Source organism: Chiloscyllium plagiosum, unplaced genomic scaffold, assembly GCF_037043375.1.
Source record: "Chiloscyllium plagiosum isolate Xiang-an unplaced genomic scaffold, Cpla_swu_hap1 HiC_scaffold_168, whole genome shotgun sequence".
NCBI classification, from domain to species: domain Eukaryota; kingdom Metazoa; phylum Chordata; class Chondrichthyes; order Orectolobiformes; family Hemiscylliidae; genus Chiloscyllium; species Chiloscyllium plagiosum.
The window spans coordinates 80,571-100,000 of record NW_028270307.1 but is presented as its reverse complement, the minus strand read 5'-3'; the positions used below and the strand labels follow the sequence as shown (position 1 = coordinate 100,000).

The following is a 19,430-nucleotide window of genomic DNA, read 5'->3' as shown; positions in this document are numbered from 1 at the left end:
GAGCAGCTCCGCCGTGGGGACACTGGGGGGCCTCCTCCGCCGTGGGGACACTGAGCAGCTCCGCCGTGGGGACACAGCAGCTCCGCCGTGGGGACACAGCAGCTCCGCCGTGGGGACACTGGGGGGCCTCCTCCGCCGTGGGGACACTGAGCAGCTCCGCCGTGGGGACACTGAGCAGCTCCGCCGTGGGGACACTGAGCAGCTCCGCCGTGGGGACACTGAGCAGCTCCATGGAGCCCGGGGAGGGGGCGGAACGGTCGAGCGGGGGAGGTTCTTCCGCCCGGAAGTCGCGGTGGGGGGGAGAGGGGGACGGACCGGAAGTGACCCGACGGGACCGGAAGCCGCGACGAGGGACCGGCAGAGGGGACGGACCCTCCCGGGAGCGGCGATGGCGGGAACTGGCGGAGCCGCGGAGTGTCCCCACGGCGGAGGAGACCCCCAGTGTCCCCACGGCGGAGGAGACCCCCAGTGTCCCCACGGCGGAGGAGACCCCCAGTGTCCCCACGGTGGAGCTGAACCCCAGTGTCCCCACGGCGGAGGAGACCCCCAGTGTCCCCACGGCGGAGCTGAACCCCAGTGTCCCCACGGCGGAGGAGACCCCCAGTGTCCCCACGGCGGAGCTGAACCCCAGTGTCCCCACGGCGGAGGAGACCCCCAGTGTCCCCACGGTGGAGCCGAACCCCAGTGTCCCCACGGCGGAGGAGACCCCCAGCGCCCCCACGGCGGAGGAGAACCCCAGTGCCCCCCTGGCGGAGCTGCGCAGTGTCCCCACGGCGGAGGAGACCCCCAGTGTCCCCACGGCGGAGGAGACCCCCAGTGTCCCCCTGGCGGAGCTGCGCGGTGTCCCCACGGCGGAGGAGACCCCCAGTGTCCCCACGGCGGAGGAGAACCCCAGCGCCCCCCTGGCGGAGCTGCGCGGTGTCCCCACGGCGGAGGAGACCCCCAGTGTCCCCACGGCGGAGGAGACCCCCAGCGCCCCCCTGGCGGAGCTGCGCGGTGTCCCCACGGCGGAGCGGGCACCCGCGGGGGCCCCCGGAGGAGGAAGGGGCAGCGTCCGTTTGACTTTAGCCAGCACGGGCGGCGTCGGGTGGCCCTGAGGCTGGCCTACCTGGGCTGGGGTTACCAGGGCTTCGCCAGCCAGGAGAACACACCCAACACGGTGGAGGAGAGGCTGTTCGAGGCCCTGCTCAAGACCCGGCTGGTGGAGAGCCGTCAGAACGCCAGCTACCACCGCAGCGGGCGCACCGACAAGGGGGTCAGCGCCTTCGGGCAGGTGAGAGGGGGAAAACCTCATAACCCCCCCACCCCTGTACTGGCCCTGTCTCTGGGACAGTGTAGAGGGAGCTTTCCCCTGTATCTGACCCCGTGCTGTCCCTGTCCATGGGATGGGGGGACAGTGTAGAGGGAGCTTTACTCTGTATCTAACCCCGTGCTGTCCCTGGGATGGGGGTGACAGTGTAGAGGGAGCTTTACTCTGTATCTAACCCCGTGCTGTCCCTGTCCCTGGGATGGGGGGACAGTGTAGAGGGAGCTTTACTCTGTATCTAACCCCGTGCTGTCCCTGTCCCTGGGATGGGGGGACAGTGTAGAGGGAGCTTTACTCTGTATCTGACCCCGTGCTGTCCCTGTCCCTGGGATGGGGGGACAGTGTAGAGGGAGCTTTACTCTGTATCTAACCCCGTGCTGTCCCTGTCCCTGGGATGGGGGGACAGTGTAGAGGGAGCTTTACTCTGTATCTAACCCCGTGCTGTCCCTGTCCCTTGGATGGGGGGGGGGACAGTGTAGAGGGAGCTTTACTTTGTATCTAACCTCATGCTGTCCCTGTCCCTGGGATGGGGGGACAGTGTAGAGGGAGCTTTACTCTGTATCTAACCCTGTCCCTGGGATGGGGGGACAGTGTAGAGGGAGCTTTACTCTGTATCTAACCCCGTGCTGTCCCTGTCCCTGGGATGGGGGGGACAGTGTTGAGGGAGCTTTACTCTGTATCTAACCCCGTGCTGTCCCTGTCCCTGGGCTGGTGGGGAAAGTGTAGAGGGAGCTTTACTCTGTATCTAACCCCGTGCTGTCCCTGGGATGGGGGGGACAGTGTAGAGGGAGCTTTACTCTGTATCTAACCCCGTGCTGTCCCTGTCCCTGGGCTGCGGTGGCAGAGCAGTGTAGAGGGAGCTTTACCCTCCAGCCCAAACAGCAGTAAACTGCACTCATCCCGTTGTCCCACCCATGACCCTGGCATTTGAACAGCCCATCGAGATCCCCCCTTAAACTTTGCCTTCATCCCTCACCTGCCCCCCCCCCCCCCAAGTCAGGCCGCACTTTCCACACGCAGTACCGCCTCGAACTTAATCTGTTCCCAACTGGAAAGTTTGCGAACTGAATCAATTTTTCCCATTTGAATTAATATAATTCCAATTGATCCGTTCCCCGGCCCCGAGGACCTACTTTTTTAAACGTGATTTCGCCATGTCGTACTGCTGAGCGAGATCAGATACGCGAGCACCATTCCCGTGCTTAGCTGTTATTTCCTCCTTCGCTTCCGCAGCTTCTTAGCACCACTGTCGCTCCCGCTTCTCACTTTCTTGGGCGCCATAATGAGGGCTAATTTAACGCAAAGAAGAAAAAAAAAAACAAGTGCCAGAATGCTTAGATGCTCACAGCGGGCGCCGAAGACGAAGTGAATGAGATCACGCCAGGCCAGAGAGCTTTTGCGTTAGAAGCGCGCGTAGCAAACCCCGAACTCTGAAACCGCGTGGTTGCCCACGGGCGTTTTTGAGATCGTAGCTTGAACTTCGTACGTGCGTTGGAGCAAAGTTTTGACGTACCACCCTGTTCGTAAACCGGTTTGTTCGTGAACGGGGCCGTTCGTACGTCGAGGCGCGACTGTGTCTGCGTCCAAGGACTCTTTCCCGGATCTCCTCACCTTAAGCTTGCGCCTTCTGGTCCGAGACCCGCCGTCTGCCAACGGGGTTGGGGTTTGGTGGGGAGCGGGACCATGCCCCTGTCCCGATGTGGCGCACCTCAGTCGGATAGCCCTTCCTCAGCCTCCCTCAGTGGGGGGGGGGGGAGGCGAACCCCAGCATCTCCCTCCCTCAGTAGACCTCCCGCAAGGCGTCTCCTCGGGCCGACAGCGCGGGAGGAACTGTTGGGTTTGCCATCGTTCTAACCGATAGGAGTGTGGGAGGTTTGCGTATGACGCCAAAACCCAGTGCCACGTTCGTCTTGTATTTAAGACGGGGACAGCTGGGTTCTGGAGCTTCAAGAGTTGGGAAACCTATCAGTCGATGGGCTGAGCGGCCTAACTTCTGCTCTTATGGTCTTAAGGTTGGTGGGGTAGTGGACAGAGAGATCGTGGTCAATTGGGTAAATGCGCTGAGGAATGGCAGATGGAGTTTAATTTGGATAAACGCAAGGCCTTGCAATTTTGGTAAAACTAACTGATACATTGGGTAGAGCGCTGGGTAGTGTGGTAGAACAGAGGGACCTAGGGGCTCAGGGACATAACCCTTTGAAGTTAGCAACGCGGGTAGACGGGGAAGAAGGCGTTCAGCACGCTTGCCTTTATCGCTCAGACCTGAGAGTGCCAGGAGTTGGGAACGTCACGTTGGGGGTTGTACAGGACGTTGGTGAGGTCGCGTCTGGTACACGGTGTCCCGCTCTGTTCCGGGAAGGAGATTGTGAAGCCGGAGAGGGGGTCGGAAGAGATCTACCAGGATGTTGCTTGGAACGGAGGATGAGCGTCATTAGGAGAGTCATAGAGGTGGACGGCACGAAAACAGACCCTTCGGTCCAACCCTGTCCGTGCTGACCCAGATATCCCACCCCAATCTAGTCCCACCTGCCAGCACCCGGCCCCTGTCCCTCCAAACCCTTCCTAGTCATATACCCATCCAAATGCCTCTTAAATGTTGTAATTGTCCCAACCTCCACCACATCCTCTGGCAGCTCATTCCATACACGTACCACCCTCTGGGTGAAAAAGTTGCCCCTCAGGTCTCTTTTATATCTTTCCCCTCTCACCCTAAACCTATGCCCCTCTAGTTCTGGACTCCCCGACCCCAGGGGGAAAAGACCTTGTCTATTTACCCTATCCATGTCCCCCTCATGATTTTATAAACCTCTATAAGGTCACCCCTCAGCCTCCGACGCTCCAGGGAAAACAGCCCCAGCCTGTTCAGCCTCTCCCCGTAGCTCAAACCCTCCAACCCTCCAACATCCTTGTAAATCTTTTCCGAACCCTTTCAAGTTTCACAACATCTTTCCGATAGGAAGAAGACCAGAACTGCACGCAATATTCCAACAGTGGCCCTAACCAATGTCCTGTACAGCCGCAACATGACCTCCCAACTCCTGTACTCAATTCTCTGACCAATAAAGGAAAGCCGACCAAACGCTGCCTTCACTATCCTATCTACCTGCGACTCCACTTTCAAGGAGCTATGAACCTGCACTCCAAGGTCTCTTTGTTCAGCAACACTCCCCAGGACCTGACCATTAAGTGTAAAAGTCCTGCTAAGATTTGCTTTCCCAAAATGCAGCACCTCGCATCGATCTAAAATCACGAGGGTCAACGGGAGATGTCCTTTCCCTCAGGGTGGAGGGGATTTCAAGACTGGGGGGGGGGGGGGTATATTTCTAAGGTGAGGGGAGAGAGATTTAATAAAAGAGTTGAGGGGCAACTTTGTCATCAGACGGTGGCTCGCATGTGGAGTGAACGTCCCGAGGAAGTGGGGACAGTGACACTTTGGATAAGGGCGCGGACAGGAACGGGTTTGGAGAGCCGCGGGACTGGTTCAGTTTGGCGAATCCTTCCTGCCTTTCGGCCTCCCGTACCTGAGGACGTGCAGAGCAGGTTCACCGGGGGAGGGAGGGGGCCGTTTCACGGAGGGAGAGGTTAGGCCGGTCAAGGCCGGGGGTGGGGTGTGAGTCTGGGGGATTCCTGTTCCATTTATTCAAGGCACTGAGAGAGAGAGAGGGAGTCTCGTCAGAAAGGGAATCAGGGGGGTGGGGGGGGGAGGCAAGAGACTGGGGTTGAGGGTTATCGGATCAGAGCAATCTCCTTGAATAGGGGTAGCAGGCTCGATGGACTGAATGGCCTGCTGCTGCTGCTCCTATTTTGGATGGTCTGAACCCTGTCTCTCTCTCACTCTTTGTCTGTTTGACTCTCTCCCTTTCCTTCTCTCCCCCCCTCTCTCTCTCCTCCCCATGCCCCCTCGTCTCTCTCCCATCTCTCCCTCTCCAATCCTCCATCTCTATCTCTCCTCCTTCTCCCCACCCCCCCCATTGCTCCCCCTCTCCCCCCATCTGTCTCTCCCTCTCTCTCTCTCATTCCCCCCATCCTCCATCTCTCTCTCTCTCCCCGTCTCACCCTCTCTCCTTCTCCCCACTCCCCCTCCCATCCTCCATCTCTCTCTCCCCCCCCCCATCGCTCTCCTTCTCCCATCCTCCATCTCTCTCTCTCTCCCCCCCCATCGCTCTCCTCCCATCCTCCATCTCTCTCTCCCCATCTCCTCCTCTCCCCTTCCCCCCCCCCATCCTCCACCTCGCTCCCCCTTCCCTCTCTCCATCCTCCCACCATGCCATCTCTGTCCCTCTCTCCTTCCCCCCCCCATCTCTCTCCCTCTCTCCATCCCCCCCATCTCTCTCCCTCTCCCCATGTCCCCTCCAGGTGATCTCCCTGGACGTGCGGTCGAATCAGCGAGGGGAGGATGGCGTTGACGGGCCGAGGCAGTCCGGAGACCAGGCCGGTGAGCTGCGGTACACCCACATATTGAACCGGGTGCTGCCCGTTGACATCCGGGCGCTGGCCTGGGCGCCCGCGGGCCGGGACTTCAGCGCCCGCTTCAGCTGCCTGCACCGCACCTACCACTACTACTTCCCGGCGTCGGGCCTGGCGCTAGGCCGCATGGACCGCGCCGCCCGCCGCTTTGAGGGCACGCACGATTTCCGAAACCTGTGCAAGATGGACGTGGCCAACAGAGTGACCAACTTCCGCCGCACAGTGCTCAGGGCCCGGGTGGAGGCTCTGCCCGAGGCGGGGCCGGAACCTTCCGGCAACAGGCCTGCGGCCTACCGCATGTGCCGCTTCGAGGTGCGGGGCCTGGCCTTCCTCTACCACCAGGTGCGGTGCATGGCGGCCGTCCTGCTGCTGATTGGCCAGGGCCTGGAGGAACCCGAGGTCATCGACCAGCTCCTGGACGTGGACAGGAACCCCCGCAAGCCCCAGTACAGGTCGGTACCCCCTTCTGTTTTAAAAAATTCTCAAGGTCAGGTTCGTAGGAGAGTAGTCATACACAGAACAAACGACCAAGAGGCGAGTCTGCTAGAATATGGGCATTTTATTCCCCGCAGCGTCGCACAACGGGTCTGGCTTATACTCACTCTACATGTTACCGGAACTGGGAGCCGTCAGTTCTCGTAGAGCGGTTGCCAACAACCCACGCTCGGCGGTTAAACGCAACCCCGGAGCAGACTCTACCGAACTGGAGACTTCTCCAGCTGATATACTCTTTTCCAGATATAAACATTCATGTGAACAGCAGAGCAAGGCTAAAAAACACATTCCATTCTGGTTACATACAGATAAGAAGATTCACACGGGAAGGTGTATAACAAGATTCACACGGGACCAAGCGACACCTTCCATTTTCGGTTAGATTCACACATGTATTGGGACACAATTTTAACCCTTTCACCACACCTTCCCAGCAGGCCCCAGTACAGGTCTGTACGCTCCCCAGCAGGCCCCAGTACAGGTCTGTACGCTCCCCAGCAGGCCCCAGTACAGGTCTGTAACTCCCAACAGGCCCCAGTACAGGTCTGTACGCTCCCCACCAGGCCCCAGTACAGGTCTGTACGCTCCCCAGCAGGCCCCAGTACAGGTCTGTACGCTCCCCAGCAGGCCCCAGTACAGGTCTGTAACTCCCAACAGGCCCCAGTACAGGTCTGTACGCTCCCCAGCAGGCCCCAGTACAGGTCTATAGGCTCCCCAGCCGGCCCCAGTACAGGTCTGTAACTCCCAACACGCCCCAGTACAGGTCTGTACCCCTCGGCGCTGACCCTCCCACTGTACGGGAGCTGACCCTCTCACAGTGCGGGGCTCCCTGGGCGCTGACCCTCCCACAGTGCGGGGCTCCCTCAGCGCTGACCCTCCCACAGTGCGGGGCTCCCTCGGCGCTGACCTTCCCACAGTGAGGGGCTCCCTCAGCGCTGACCCTCCCACAGTGCGGAGCTCCCTCAGCACTGACCCTCCCACAGTGCGGGGCTCCCTCGGCGCTGACCCTCCCACAGTGCGGGGCTCCCTCGGCGCTGACCCTCCCACAGTGCGGGGCTCCCTCAGCACTGACCCTCCCACAGTGCGGGGCTCCCTCGGCACTGACCCTCCCACAGTGCGGGGCTCCCTCAGCACTGACCCTCCCACAGTGCGGGGCTCCCTCAGTACTGACCCTCCCACAGTGCGGGGCTCCCTCGGCGCTGACCCTCCCACAGTGCGGGGCTCCCTCAGCACTGACCCTCCCACAGTGCGGGGCTCCCTCGGCACTGACCCTCCCACAGTGCGGGGCTCCCTCGGCACTGACCCTCCCACAGTGCGGGGCTCCCTCAGCGCTGACCCTCCCACAGTGCGGGGCTCCCTCTGCACTGACCCTCCCACAGTGCGGGGCTCCCTCAGCACTGACCCTCCCACAGTGCGGGGCTCCCTCAGCACTGACCCTCCCTCAGCGCAGAGCTCCCTCAGCACTGACCCTCCCACAGTGTGGGGCTCCCTCAGCACTGACCCTCCCACAGTGCGGGGCTCCCTCAGCACTGACCCTCCCATAGTGCGGGGCTCCCTCAGCACTGACCCTCCCTCAGCGCGGGGCTCCCTCGGCCGCTGACCCTCTCCCCCCTCTCTCTCTCTTTCCCTGCAGTATGGCTGTGGATTACCCCTTGGTCTTGTACAACTGCGCCTACGAAAACCTGGAGTGGGTCGTCGACCCAGACGCTCAGAGCTTCACCGTGAACCAACTCCACTCCATGTGGACTCAGCACGCCATCAAAACCCAGATCCTGTACTCCATGCTCCAGGGATTGGGACAGGCGCCAAGTGAGGAGGAACGAGGTACTCTGTTTTCCCTCTTGAGGGTCTGCTCTTGCTCCGAGGGAGAGAGAGAGAGAGGTCTGCCCGGGTGCTTTCGTACCCCTGACCAGGTTCGGGGTTTAGATCGGGCGTGGATTTGGCCTGGGTGAGCTAGGTTTCACAGGGTGAGCCAGGGGTGCAGCTGGACAACTCTCTTGAGCGGGTCGGAAAGGCTTGGGCGCGCTTGAGTGCAGGAGTTGGGGACGTCAGGTTGAGGTTGTGCGGGACGTTGGCTAAGCCTCGTCTGGTATACTGCGTCCAGTTCTGTCCTGGGGAAGGATGTTACCTGGCTGGAGAAGGGGTTCGGAAGAGATCCAGCAGGACGTGGCCGAGCGTGGAGGGTTTGAATTATGAGGAGAGTTGTCACCAGAGAGGTGACCTTATCGAGGTCTATAAAACCATAAGGTTTTATGCACTGTCCTGCACTGCACTGTCGGAGGGTCAGCGCTGAGGGGTACAGACCTGTACTGGGGCCTGGTGGGGAGGGGCACAGACCTGTACTGGGGCCTGGTGGGGAGGGGCACAGACCTGTACTGGGGCCTGGTGGGGAGGGGCACAGACCTGTACTGGGGCCTGGTGGGGAGGGGTACAGACCTGTACTGGGGCCTGGTGGGGAGAGGTACAGACCTGTACTGGGGCCTGGTGGGGAGGGGTACAGACCTGTACTGGGGCCTGGTGGGGAGAGGTACAGACCTGTACTGGGGCCTGCTGGGGAGGGGCACGGACCTGTACTGGGGCCTGGTGGGGAGGGGTACAGACCTGTACTAGGACTTGCTGGGGAGGGGCACGGACCTGTACTGGGGCCTGGTGGGGAGGGGTACGGACCTGTACTAGGACTTGCTGGGGAGGGGCACAGACCTGTACTGGGGCCTGGTGGGGAGAGGTACAGACCTGTACTGGGGCCTGGTGGGGAGAGGTACAGACCTGTACTGGGGCTTGCTGGGGAGGGGCACAGACCTGTACTGGGGCCTGGTGGGGAGGGGTACAGACCTGTACTGGGGCCTGGTGGGGAGGGGTACAGACCTGTACTGGGGCCTGGTGGGGAGAGGTACAGACCTGTACTGGGGCCTGCTGGGGAGGGGCACGGACCTGTACTGGGGCCTGGTGGGGAGGGGTACGGACCTGTACTGGGGCCTGGTGGGGAGGGGCACGGACCTGTACTAGGACTTGCTGGGGAGGGGCACGGACCTGTACTGGGGCCTGGTGGGGAGGGGTACGGACCTGTACTAGGACTTGCTGGGGAGGGGCACAGACCTGTACTGGGGCCTGGTGGGGAGAGGTACAGACCTGTACTGGGGCCTGGTGGGGAGAGGTACAGACCTGTACTGGGGCTTGCTGGGGAGGGGCACAGACCTGTACTGGGGCCTGGTGGGGAGGGGTACAGACCTGCACTGGGGCCTGGTGGGGAGGGGCACAGACCTGTACTGGGGCCTGGTGGGGAGGGGCACAGACCTGTACTGGGGCTTGCTGGGGAGGGGCACGGACCTGTACTGGGGCCTGGTGGGGAGGGGCACAGACCTGCACTGGGGCCTGGTGGGGAGGGGCACAGACCTGCACTGGGGCCTGGTGGGGAGGGGTACAGACCTGCACTGGGGCCTGGTGGGGAGGGGCACAGACCTGTACTTGGGCCTGGTGGGGAGGGGCACAGACCTGTACTGGGGCCTGGTGGGGAGGGGTACAGACCTGTACTGGGGCCTGGTGGGGAGAGGTACAGACCTGTACTGGGGCTTGCTGGGGAGGGGCACAGACCTGTACTGGGGCCTGGTGGGCAGGGGTACAGACCTGTACTGGGGCCTGGTGGGGAGGGGTACAGACCTGTACTGGGGCCTGGTGGGGAGGGGTACAGACCTGCACTGGGGCCTGGTGGGGAGGGGCACAGACCTGTACTGGGGCCTGGTGGGGAGGGGTACAGACCTACTGGGGCCTGGTGGGGAGGGGTACAGACCTGTACTGGGGCCTGGTGGGGAGGGGTACAGACCTGCACTGGGGCCTGGTGGGGAGAGGTACAGACCTGCACTGGGGCCTGGTGGGGAGAGGTACAGACCTGTACTGGGGCTTGCTGGGGAGGGGCACAGACCTGTACTGGGGCCTGGTGGGGAGGGGTACAGACCTGTACTGGGGCTTGCTGGGGAGGGCACGGACCTGTACTGGGGCCTGGTGGGGAGGGGTACGGACCTGTACTAGGACTTGCTGGGGAGGGGCACAGACCTGTACTGGGGCCTGGTGGGGAGGGGTACAGACCTACTGGGGCCTGGTGGGGAGGGGTACAGACCTGTACTGGGGCCTGGTGGGGAGGGGTACAGACCTGTACTGGGGCCTGGTGGGGAGAGGTACAGACCTGTACTGGGGCTTGCTGGGGAGGGGCACAGACCTGTACTGGGGCCTGGTGGGGAGGGGTACAGACCTGTACTGGGGCCTGGTGGGGAGGGGTACAGACCTGCACTGGGGCCTGGTGGGGAGGGGTGCAGACCTGCACTGGGGCCTGGTGGGGAGGGGTACAGACCTGTACTGGGGCCTGGTGGGGAGGGGTATAGCAGGGGGGGGGGTCTGGACCCTCGGGTGTGTGGGGGATTTGAAGACCAGTTTTCTTTTAAGGTATGAGATTTCACAAGGACTCGCGAGGCAACTTTTCCACGTCAGGAGTGAGTGAGCGTGCACTGTCAGCTGAGCGGGGCGTTGAGGGACCTGGAGGGAGGAACGTCGGGAGGCTTTGCCTCAAACTGCACAACGGCTGGAATGCTGTGAACAGTTTTAGGGCCCTGTGTCTGACTCGTGCCTCGTCGATGGTGGGACAGGCCTTGGGGGAGGGTGGAGGGAGTCAGGAGGGGAGTTACTTTCGCTGCAGGATTCCCAGCCCCTGACCTGCTCCTGGAGACACAGGATTGATACGGGGCTGGGTCCCGGTTCAGTTTCTGCTCAATGGGAACCCCCAGGATGTTGATAGTGGGGGGGGGAGGGGGGATTCAGTGACGGTAACACCATTGAACGTCAAGGGGGCGATGGTTAGATTCTCTCTCAATGGGAACCCCCAGGATGTTGATAGTGGGGGGGAGGGGAGATTCAGTGACGGTAACACCATTGAACGTCAAGGGGGCGATGGTTAGATTCTCTCTCAATGGGAACCCCCAGGATCTTGAGAGTGGGGGGGAGGGGGGATTCAATGACGGTAACACTATTGAACGTCAAGGGGGTGATGGTTAGATTCTCTCTCAATGGGAACCCCCAGGATGTTGATAGTGGGAGGAGGGGGGATTTAGTGATGGTTTTTGAATGAATAAAGCTTGATGGGAAAATAGCACCATTAAATGTCAAGGCGGGGGAGGTGGTCTTGCAGGACGTTTTGGGATGAGGTGCTGCTGAGGGATTTGGATGGGAGGGAGGGAGTTACGTGCATATCCAACGCTGATGTGTTGGGGATGGGGATTCTCCGCAGTGGGGAAGGTGGAAGGCGTGGACGCTCTCTGGTTTTCCCTGACCTTGTTCGGCCCTCATGCAGGATCGGGGACGGACCCCCTGCGGGGGCAGGCCCCTTCCCAGGACGAGGCGTCGCGCCTGGCGTACCGGCTGATGGAGGGGGTGAGGCCGCGGCGGTACAAGAGGCTGCTGGAGCGGGAGCTCTGCGAGGGGCTGGAGTCGCGCATCCGCCACTACGCCAAGAGGGGGCGCATCGAGCTGCCGGCGGCCATGAGGGCAGACGGCCAGGAGGGGGGCCGTCCGAAGGAGGAGGAGGAGGAGGAAGACGACGCAGCTCCGACCCTCCCTCACCCTCCGAGGTGACGGGGGGAAGAGGAGGAGGAGGAGGAGTCAGCGAGTGCAGGAGACCTTTGGCAGACCCACGCCGTGGGTCCGATGGGGTCAGACATGTGCCGGTGTCACCCTGGGGAGGGGTGGGACGGATCCCGATTTGGTTCCCCCTGAACGTGGTCAATAAAGGACATTTTCTTTTTGTAAGGCGGTCTCTCTCTCTCTCTCTGTCTTCATCCTACGATCCGCTCGCTCCTGGTCTGTCCGGATAACGTCCCGTATCCCATCATGCTCTGGTGCGGTCAAGCTGAGGTTGGCAAACCCACCCCCACCGCGACTCCGCCGGCTCTCTGACGCCCGGACGTCATTCGGTGAGCTTCCGGCATCACCTCATGGGTGTCGGGAGGGGCGGGCGAATGGAAAGATCCTGTGCCCAGACGGTGGCAGGGAGATCCTGTGACCACATGGTGGCGTTGGGACGCGTTCGCTGGATGGGATCGCACTCTGTGTGTGAAGGAGGGGCTGTGGCATCGCCAGCCTCAATTGGGCAGCCGGCCGGTCGGTTAGACCTAGGTCTTGGTGCCTGGTTTGGGGTGGGCGGGGCTTGAGGGACTGTTGGGGTTTGAACAGCTGGAAGGGGCGGGGTCAGGGTGACAGTTGGGATTGACGGGGTGGGGTCAGAGTGACAGTTGGGTTTGAAGGGGCGGGGTCAAAGTGACAGTTGGGTTTGAAGGGGCGGGGTCAGGGTGACAGTTGGGTTTGAAGGGGCGGGACAGTGACGTTTGGGTTTGAAGGGGCGGGGTCAAGGTGACAGTTGGGTTTGAAGGGGCGGGGTCAGGGTGATGTTTGGGTTTGAAGGGGCGGGGTCATAGTGACGTTTAGGTTTGAAGGGGCTGGGTCAGAGTGACGTTTGGGTCTGAAGGGGCGGGGTCAGGGTGACAGTTGGGTTTGAAGGGGCGGGGTCATAGTGACAGTTCGGTTTGAAGGGGCGGGGTCAGGGTGACGTTTGGGTTTGAAGGGGCGGGGTCATAGTGACAGTGATTTCAAAGGGCGGGGTCAGGGTGACGTTTGGGTTTGAAGGGGCGGGGTCAGAGTGTCAGCTGTGTTTGAAGGGGCGGGGTCAGGGTGACAGTTGGGTTTAAAGGGGCGGGGTCAGGGTGACGTTTAGTTTGGAGGGGCGGGGTCAGAGTGACGTTTGGGTTTGAAGGGGCGGGGTCAGGGTGACAGTTGGGTTTGAAGGGGCGGGGTCAGGGTGACAGTTGGGTTTGAAGGGGCGGGGTCAGGGTGACAGTTGGGTTTAAAGGGGCGGGGTCAGAGTGACGTTTAGGTTTGAAGGGGCGGGGTCAGAAAGACGTTTAGGTTTGAAGGGGCGGGGTCAGGGTGACGTTTGGGTTTGAAGGGGCGGGGTCAGTGTGACGTTAGGTGTTTGAAGGGGCTGGGTCAGAGTGACGTTTAGGTTTGAAGGGGCGGGGTCAGGGTGACGTTTGGGTTTGAAGGGGCGGGGTCAGAGTGACGTTTAGGTTTGAAGGGGCGGGGTCAGAAAGACGTTTAGGTTTGAAGGGGCGGGGTCAGGGTGACGTTTGGGTTTGAAGGGGCGGGGTCAGTGTGACGTTAGGTGTTTGAAGGGGCTGGGTCAGAGTGACGTTTAGGTTTGAAGGGGCGGGGTCAGTGTGACGTTTGGGTTTGAAGGGGCGGGGTCAGTGTGACGTTAGGTGTTTGAAGGGGCGGGGTCAGAAAGACGTTAAGGTTTGAAGGGGCGGGGTCAGGGTGACGTTTGGGTTTGAAGGGGCGGGGTCAGTGTGACGTTTAGGTTTGAAGGGGCGGGGTCAGTTTGACGTTTGGGTTTGAAGGGGCGGGGTCAGTGTGACGTTTAGGTTTGAAGGGGCGGGGTCAGTTTGACGTTTGGGTTTGAAGGGGCGGGGTCAGATTGAAGTTTAGGTTTGAAGGGGCGGGGTCAGTGTGACGTTTAGGTTTGAAGGGGCGGGGTCAGTTTGACGTTTGGGTTTGAAGGGGCGGGGTCAGATTGAAGTTTGGGTTTGAAGGGGCGGGGAGAAAGTGAGTCTCCACCTATCACATTTCCAACTCCCCTCCTCCAAGTCCCTCCTCCCTACCTTTTATCTTCTCCTGCTGAACACTCTCTGCTCATTCCTGAAGAAGGGCCTGTGCCCGAAACGTCGAATCTCCTGTTCCCTGGATGCTGCCTGACCTGCTGTGCTGTTCCAGCAATAAAGTTTCAACTTTGAAGGGGCGGGGTCAGAGTGACGTTTGTGATTGAAGGGGCGGGGTCATAGTGACAGTGGGGTTTGAAGGGGCGGGGTCAGGGTGACGTTTGTGATTGAAGGGGCGGGGTCATAGTGACAGTGGGGTTTGAAGGGGCGGGGTCAGGGTGACAGTTGGGTTTGAAGGGGCGGGGTCAGAGTGACGTTAAGTTTTGAAGGGGCGGGACAGAGTGACGTTAAGTTTTGAAGGGGGGTCAGGCAGACGTTTGGGTTTGAAGGGGCGGGATCAGGGTGACGTTTGGGTTTGATGGGGCGGGGTCAGAGTGACGTTTGGGTTTGAAGGGGCGGGGTCAGGGTGACGTTTGGGTTTGATGGGGCGGGGTCAGAGTGACGTTTGGGTTTGAAGGGGCGGGGTCAGAGTGACGTTTGGGTTTGAAGGGGCGGGGTCAGGGTGACATGTTGGGTTTGAAGGGGCGGGGTCAGTGTGACGTTCGGGTTTGAAGGGGCGGGGTCAGAGTGATGGTTGGGTTGGAAGGGGCGGGGTCAGAGTGACAATGATTGGAAGGGGCGGGGTCAGGGTGACGTTTCGGTTTGTAGAGGCGGGGTCAGTGACGGCGGGTGACCCGACGCGGCGGAAGAGGCGGAGTCAGAGTGACGGTTGGAGCCGAGTGTCCCGATAATGGCGGCGGCGGGACTGTGCGGACGGAGGCTCGGCCTCGGGTTCCTGCCGCGCGGAGGATCAGGCCCAGGCCCCGGGATCAGCCGCAATCTCCTGTCGGCCCCCAAACCTCCGGAATCCCAGGGCCCGGGGTCAGGAGGTCAACCGGTGCGTGGGGGGGGGGCAGGGTCAATTGGTGATGTCAGTGACGGGTGGGAGGAGCCATTGTGTTCAGGGACGCAGCCGTGACGTCAGCGGCAAAGCGCGTGGGCAGCCTGTGCCGTCAGGGGGGGCGTGGCCAGGACAGGCGGGGGTGTTAACTGACCAATGAGGTCGGCGAGGGATGTGTGAGGTCAGAGGAAGGGGGTGTGGCCGCCGTGGTCAGAGTGGGCGGGGCGAACAAGTGGGATGGTCGGGAGGCGGGGAGCAGGAGTGATGTCAGAGAGGGGGGCGGGGCTGCGTGTCACGCTGGTGACGTTAGGGAGGAGGGGCATGTGGAGTGAGGTCAGGGGGAGGTCAGCGTGGGGATGGCTACAACTCTCCCCATCCACAATCTATCCATCTCCCAGTCTCCCGCACTCTCCCCGTGTCCCTCAGTGTCTCCCCCCAACAATCTATCCATCTCCCAGTCTCCCCCACTCTCCCCGTGTCCCTCAGTGTCTCCCCCACAACAATCTATCCATCTCCCAGTCTCCCACACTCTCCCCACGTCCCTCAGTGTCTCCCCCCAACAATCTATCCATCTCCCAGTCTCCCACACTCTCCCCGTGTCCCTCAGTGTCTCCCCCCAACAATCTATCCATCTCCCAGTCTCCCCCACTCTCCCCGTGTCCCTCAGTGTCTCCCCCACAACAATCTATCCATCTCCCAGTCTCCCGCACTCTCCCCGTGTCCCTCAGTGTCTCCCCCTAACAATCTATCCATCTCCCAGTCTCCCCCACTCTCCCCATGTACCTCAGTGTCTCCCCCCAACAATCTATCCATCTCCCAGTCTCCCACACTCTCCCCGTGTCCCTCAGTGTCTCCCCCACAACAATCTATCCATCTCCCAGTCTCCCGCACTCTCCCCGTGTCCCTCAGTGTCTCCCCCACAACAATCTATCCATCTCCCAGTCTCCCTCACTCTCCCCGTGTCCCTCAGTGTCTCCCCCACAACAATCTATCCATCTCCCAGTCTCCCGCACTCCCCCCGTGTCCCTCAGTGTCTCCCCCCAACAATCTATCCATCTCCCAGTCTCCCACACTCTCCCCGTGTCCCTCAGTGTCTCCCCCCAACAATCTATCCATCTCCCAGTCTCCCACACTCTCCCCGTGTCCCTCAGTGTCTCTCCCCCCAACAATCTATCCATCTCCCAGTCTCTCACACTCTCCCCGTGTCCCTCAGTGTCTCTCCCCCCAACAATCTATCCATCTCCCAGTCTCCTGCACTCTCCCCGTGTCCCTCAGTGTCTCCCCCACAACAATCTATCCATCTCCCAGTCTCTCGCACTCTCCCCGTGTCCCTCAGTGTCTCCCCCCAACAATCTATCCATCTCCCAGTCTCCCACACTCTCCCCGTGTCCCTCAGTGTCTCCCCCCCAACAATCTATCCATCTCCCAGTCTCCCTCACTCTCCCCGTGTCCCTCAGTGTCTCCCCCCAACAATCTATCCATCTCCCAGTCTCCCACACTCTCCCCGTGTCCCTCAGTGTCTCCCCCCCAACAATCTATCCATCTCCCAGTCTCCCACACTCTCCCCGTGTCCCTCAGTGTCTTCCCCCAACAATCTATCCATCTCCCAGTCTCCCGCACTCTCCCCGTGTCCCTCAGTGTCTCCCCCCAACAATCTATCCATCTCCCAGTCTCCCACACTCTCCCCGTGTCCCTCAGTGTCTCCCCCCCAACAATCTATCCATCTCCCAGTCTCCCACACTCTCCCCGTGTCCCTCAGTGTCTCCCCCCAACAGTCTATCCATCTCCCAGTCTCCCGCACTCTCCCCGTGTCCCTCAGTGTCTCTCCCCAACAATCTATCCATCTCCCAGTCTCCCGCACTCTCCCCGTGTCCCTCAGTGTCTCCCCCCCCCAACAATCTATCCATCTCCCAGTCTCCCGCACTCTCCCGGTGTCCCTCAGTGTCTCTCCCCCCAACAATCTATCCATCTCCCAGTCTCCCGCACTCTCCCGGTGTCCCTCAGTGTTTCTCCCCCCAACAATCTATCCATCTCCCAGTCTCCCACACTCTCCCCGTGTCCCTCAGTGTCTCCCCCCCAACAATCTATCCATCTCCCAGTCTCCCACACTCTCCCCGTGTCCCTCAGTGTCTCCCCCCAACAATCTATCCATCTCCCAGTCTCCCACACTCTCCCCGTGTCCCTCAGTGTCTCCCCCCCAACAATCTATCCATCTCCCAGTCTCCCGCACTCTCCCCCTGTCCCTCAGTGTCTCCCCCCAACAATCTATCCATCTCCCAGTCTCCCACACTCTCCCCGTGTCCCTCAGTGTCTCCCCCCAACAATCTATCCATTTCCCACACTCTCCACGTGTCCCTCAGTGTCTCCCCCCCCCAACAATCTATCCATCTCCCAGTCTCCCACACTCGCCCCGTGTCCCTCAGTGTCTCCCCCCAAAGATCTGTCCATCTCCCAGTCTCCCGCACTCTCCCCGTGTCCCTCAGAGTCTCCCCCCAACAATCTATCCGTCTCCCACTCTCCCCGTGTCCCTCAGTGTCTCCCCCCCGCAACAATCTATCCATCTCCCAGTCTCCCACACTCTCCCTTTGTCCCTCAGTGTCTCCCCCCAAAGATCTGTCCATCTCCCAGTCTCTCGCACTCTCCCCGTGTCCCTCAGTGTCTCCCCCCCCCAACAATCTATCCATGTCCCAGTCTCCCACACTCACCCCGCGTCCCTCAGTGTCTCCCCCCAAAGATCCATCCACCTCCCAGTCTCCCACACTCTCCCCGTGTCCCTCACTGTCTCCCCCAACAATCTATCCATCTCCCAGTCTCCCACACTCTCCCCATGTCCCTCAGTGTCTCTCCCCCAACAATCTATCCATCTCCCAGTCTCTCGCACTCTCCCCGTGTCTCTCAGTGTCTCCCCCCAACAATCTATCCATCTCCCACACTCTCCCCGTGTCCCTCAGTGTCTCCCCCCCCCCACAATCTATCCATCTCCCAGTCGTCCACACTCTCCCCGTGTCCCTCAGAATCTCCCCCCAACAATCTATACATCTCCCAGTCTCCCACACTCTCCCCATGTCCCTCAGTGTCTCCCCCCAAAGATCTGTCCATCTCCCAGTCTCTCGCACTCTCCCCGTGTCCCTCAGTGTCTCCCCCCCAACAATCTATACATCTCCCAGTCTCCCACACTCTCCCCATGTCCCTCAGTGTCTCCCCCCAAAGATCTGTCCATCTCCCAGTCTCTCGCACTCTCCCCGTGTCCCTCAGTGTCTCCCCCCCCAACAATCTATCCATCTCCCAGTCTCCCACACTCTCCCCGTGTCCCTCAGTGTCTCCCCCCAAAGATCTGTCCATCTCCCAGTCTCCCGCACTCTCTCCGTGTCCCTCAGTGTCTCCCCCCAACAATCTATCCATGTCCCAGTCTCCCACACTCTCCCCGCGTCCCTCAGTGTCTCCCCCCAAAGATCCATCCACCTCCCAGTCTCCCGCACTCTCCCCGTGTCCCTCACTGTCTCCCCCAACAATCTATCCATCTCCCAGTCTCCCACACTCTCCCCATGTCCCTCAGTGTCTCTCCCCCAACAATCTATCCATCTCCCAGTCTCCCGCACTCTCCCCGTGTCCCTCAGTGTCTCCCCCCAACAATCTATCCATCTCCCAGTCTCCCACACTCTCCCCGCGTCCCTCAGTGTCTCCCCCCAAAGATCCATCCACCTCCCAGTCTCCCACACTCTCCCCGTGTTCCTCACTGTCTCCCCCAACAATCTATCCATCTCCCAGTCTCCCACACGCTCCCCATGTCCCTCAGTGTCTCTCCCCCAACAATCTATCCATCTCCCAGTCTCCGACACTCTCCCCGTGTCCCTCAGTGTCTTCCCCCAAATATCTATCCATCTCCCAGTCTCCCGCACTCTCCCCGTGTCCCTCAGTGTCTCCCCCCAACAATCTATCCATCTCCCAGTCTCCCGCACTCTCCCCGTGTCCCTCAGTGTCTCCCCCCAACAATCTATCCATCTCCCAGTCTCCCGCACTCTCCCCGTGTCCCTCAGTGTCTCCCCCCAAATATCTATCCATCTCCCAGTCTCCCGCACTCTCCCCGTGTCCCTCAGTGTCTCCCCCCAACAATATATCCATCTCCCAGTCTCCCGCACTCTCCCCGTGTCCCTCAGTGTCTCCCCCCAACAATCTATCCATCTCCCAGTCTCCCGCACTCTCCCCGTGTCCCTCAGTGTCTCCCCCCAACAATATATCCATCTCCCAGTCTCCCGCACTCTCCCCGTGTCCCACAACCCCCTCAGTGGGGAGAGTGGCCCCGTTTCCAAGCAGAGACCGACTGGACTTTCTGAGGCCAATCCTGGCGATGGATGGTCTGTCGGAAAGAGGGAGAGGTTGAGGCGCCCAGTGAGTGGGGACCTGATTGAAGATTCTCAGTGGAGACCTGATGGCGAAGGGGAAGATGGGGAGAGGTTGTTTACCTCCCCTCCCATCTGCTGGTCCCACCTCTGTCTGAGTGTGGGAAGGCTCCTTTCCCCCACGCCCC

At 60.8% G+C, this 19,430-nt stretch overlaps 2 protein-coding genes across 2 annotated transcripts in view; both read left to right on the top strand.

The window, feature by feature from the left end:
• The first annotated feature begins 364 nt into the window (after positions 1-364).
• On the top strand, positions 365-12,061 carry pus3 (pseudouridylate synthase 3). The gene is made up of 4 exons (XM_087985732.1): positions 365-1,273; positions 5,663-6,225; positions 7,902-8,092; positions 11,607-12,061. The coding sequence occupies exons 1-4, from the start codon at positions 389-391 to the stop codon at positions 11,885-11,887; spliced, it is 1,920 nt and encodes a 639-aa protein (XP_087841858.1). The 5' UTR covers positions 365-388; the 3' UTR covers positions 11,888-12,061.
• A 2,660-nt stretch (positions 12,062-14,721) lies between these two features.
• Positions 14,722-19,430, top strand: part of LOC122546327 (pseudouridylate synthase RPUSD4, mitochondrial-like) — a 38,020-nt gene continuing 33,311 nt past the window's right edge. The window contains exon 1 of the mRNA XM_087985731.1: positions 14,722-14,899. Coding sequence (XP_087841857.1) covers positions 14,753-14,899 — 147 coding nt within the window. The 5' untranslated portion in view covers positions 14,722-14,752. The remainder of the gene's footprint in view (positions 14,900-19,430) is intronic.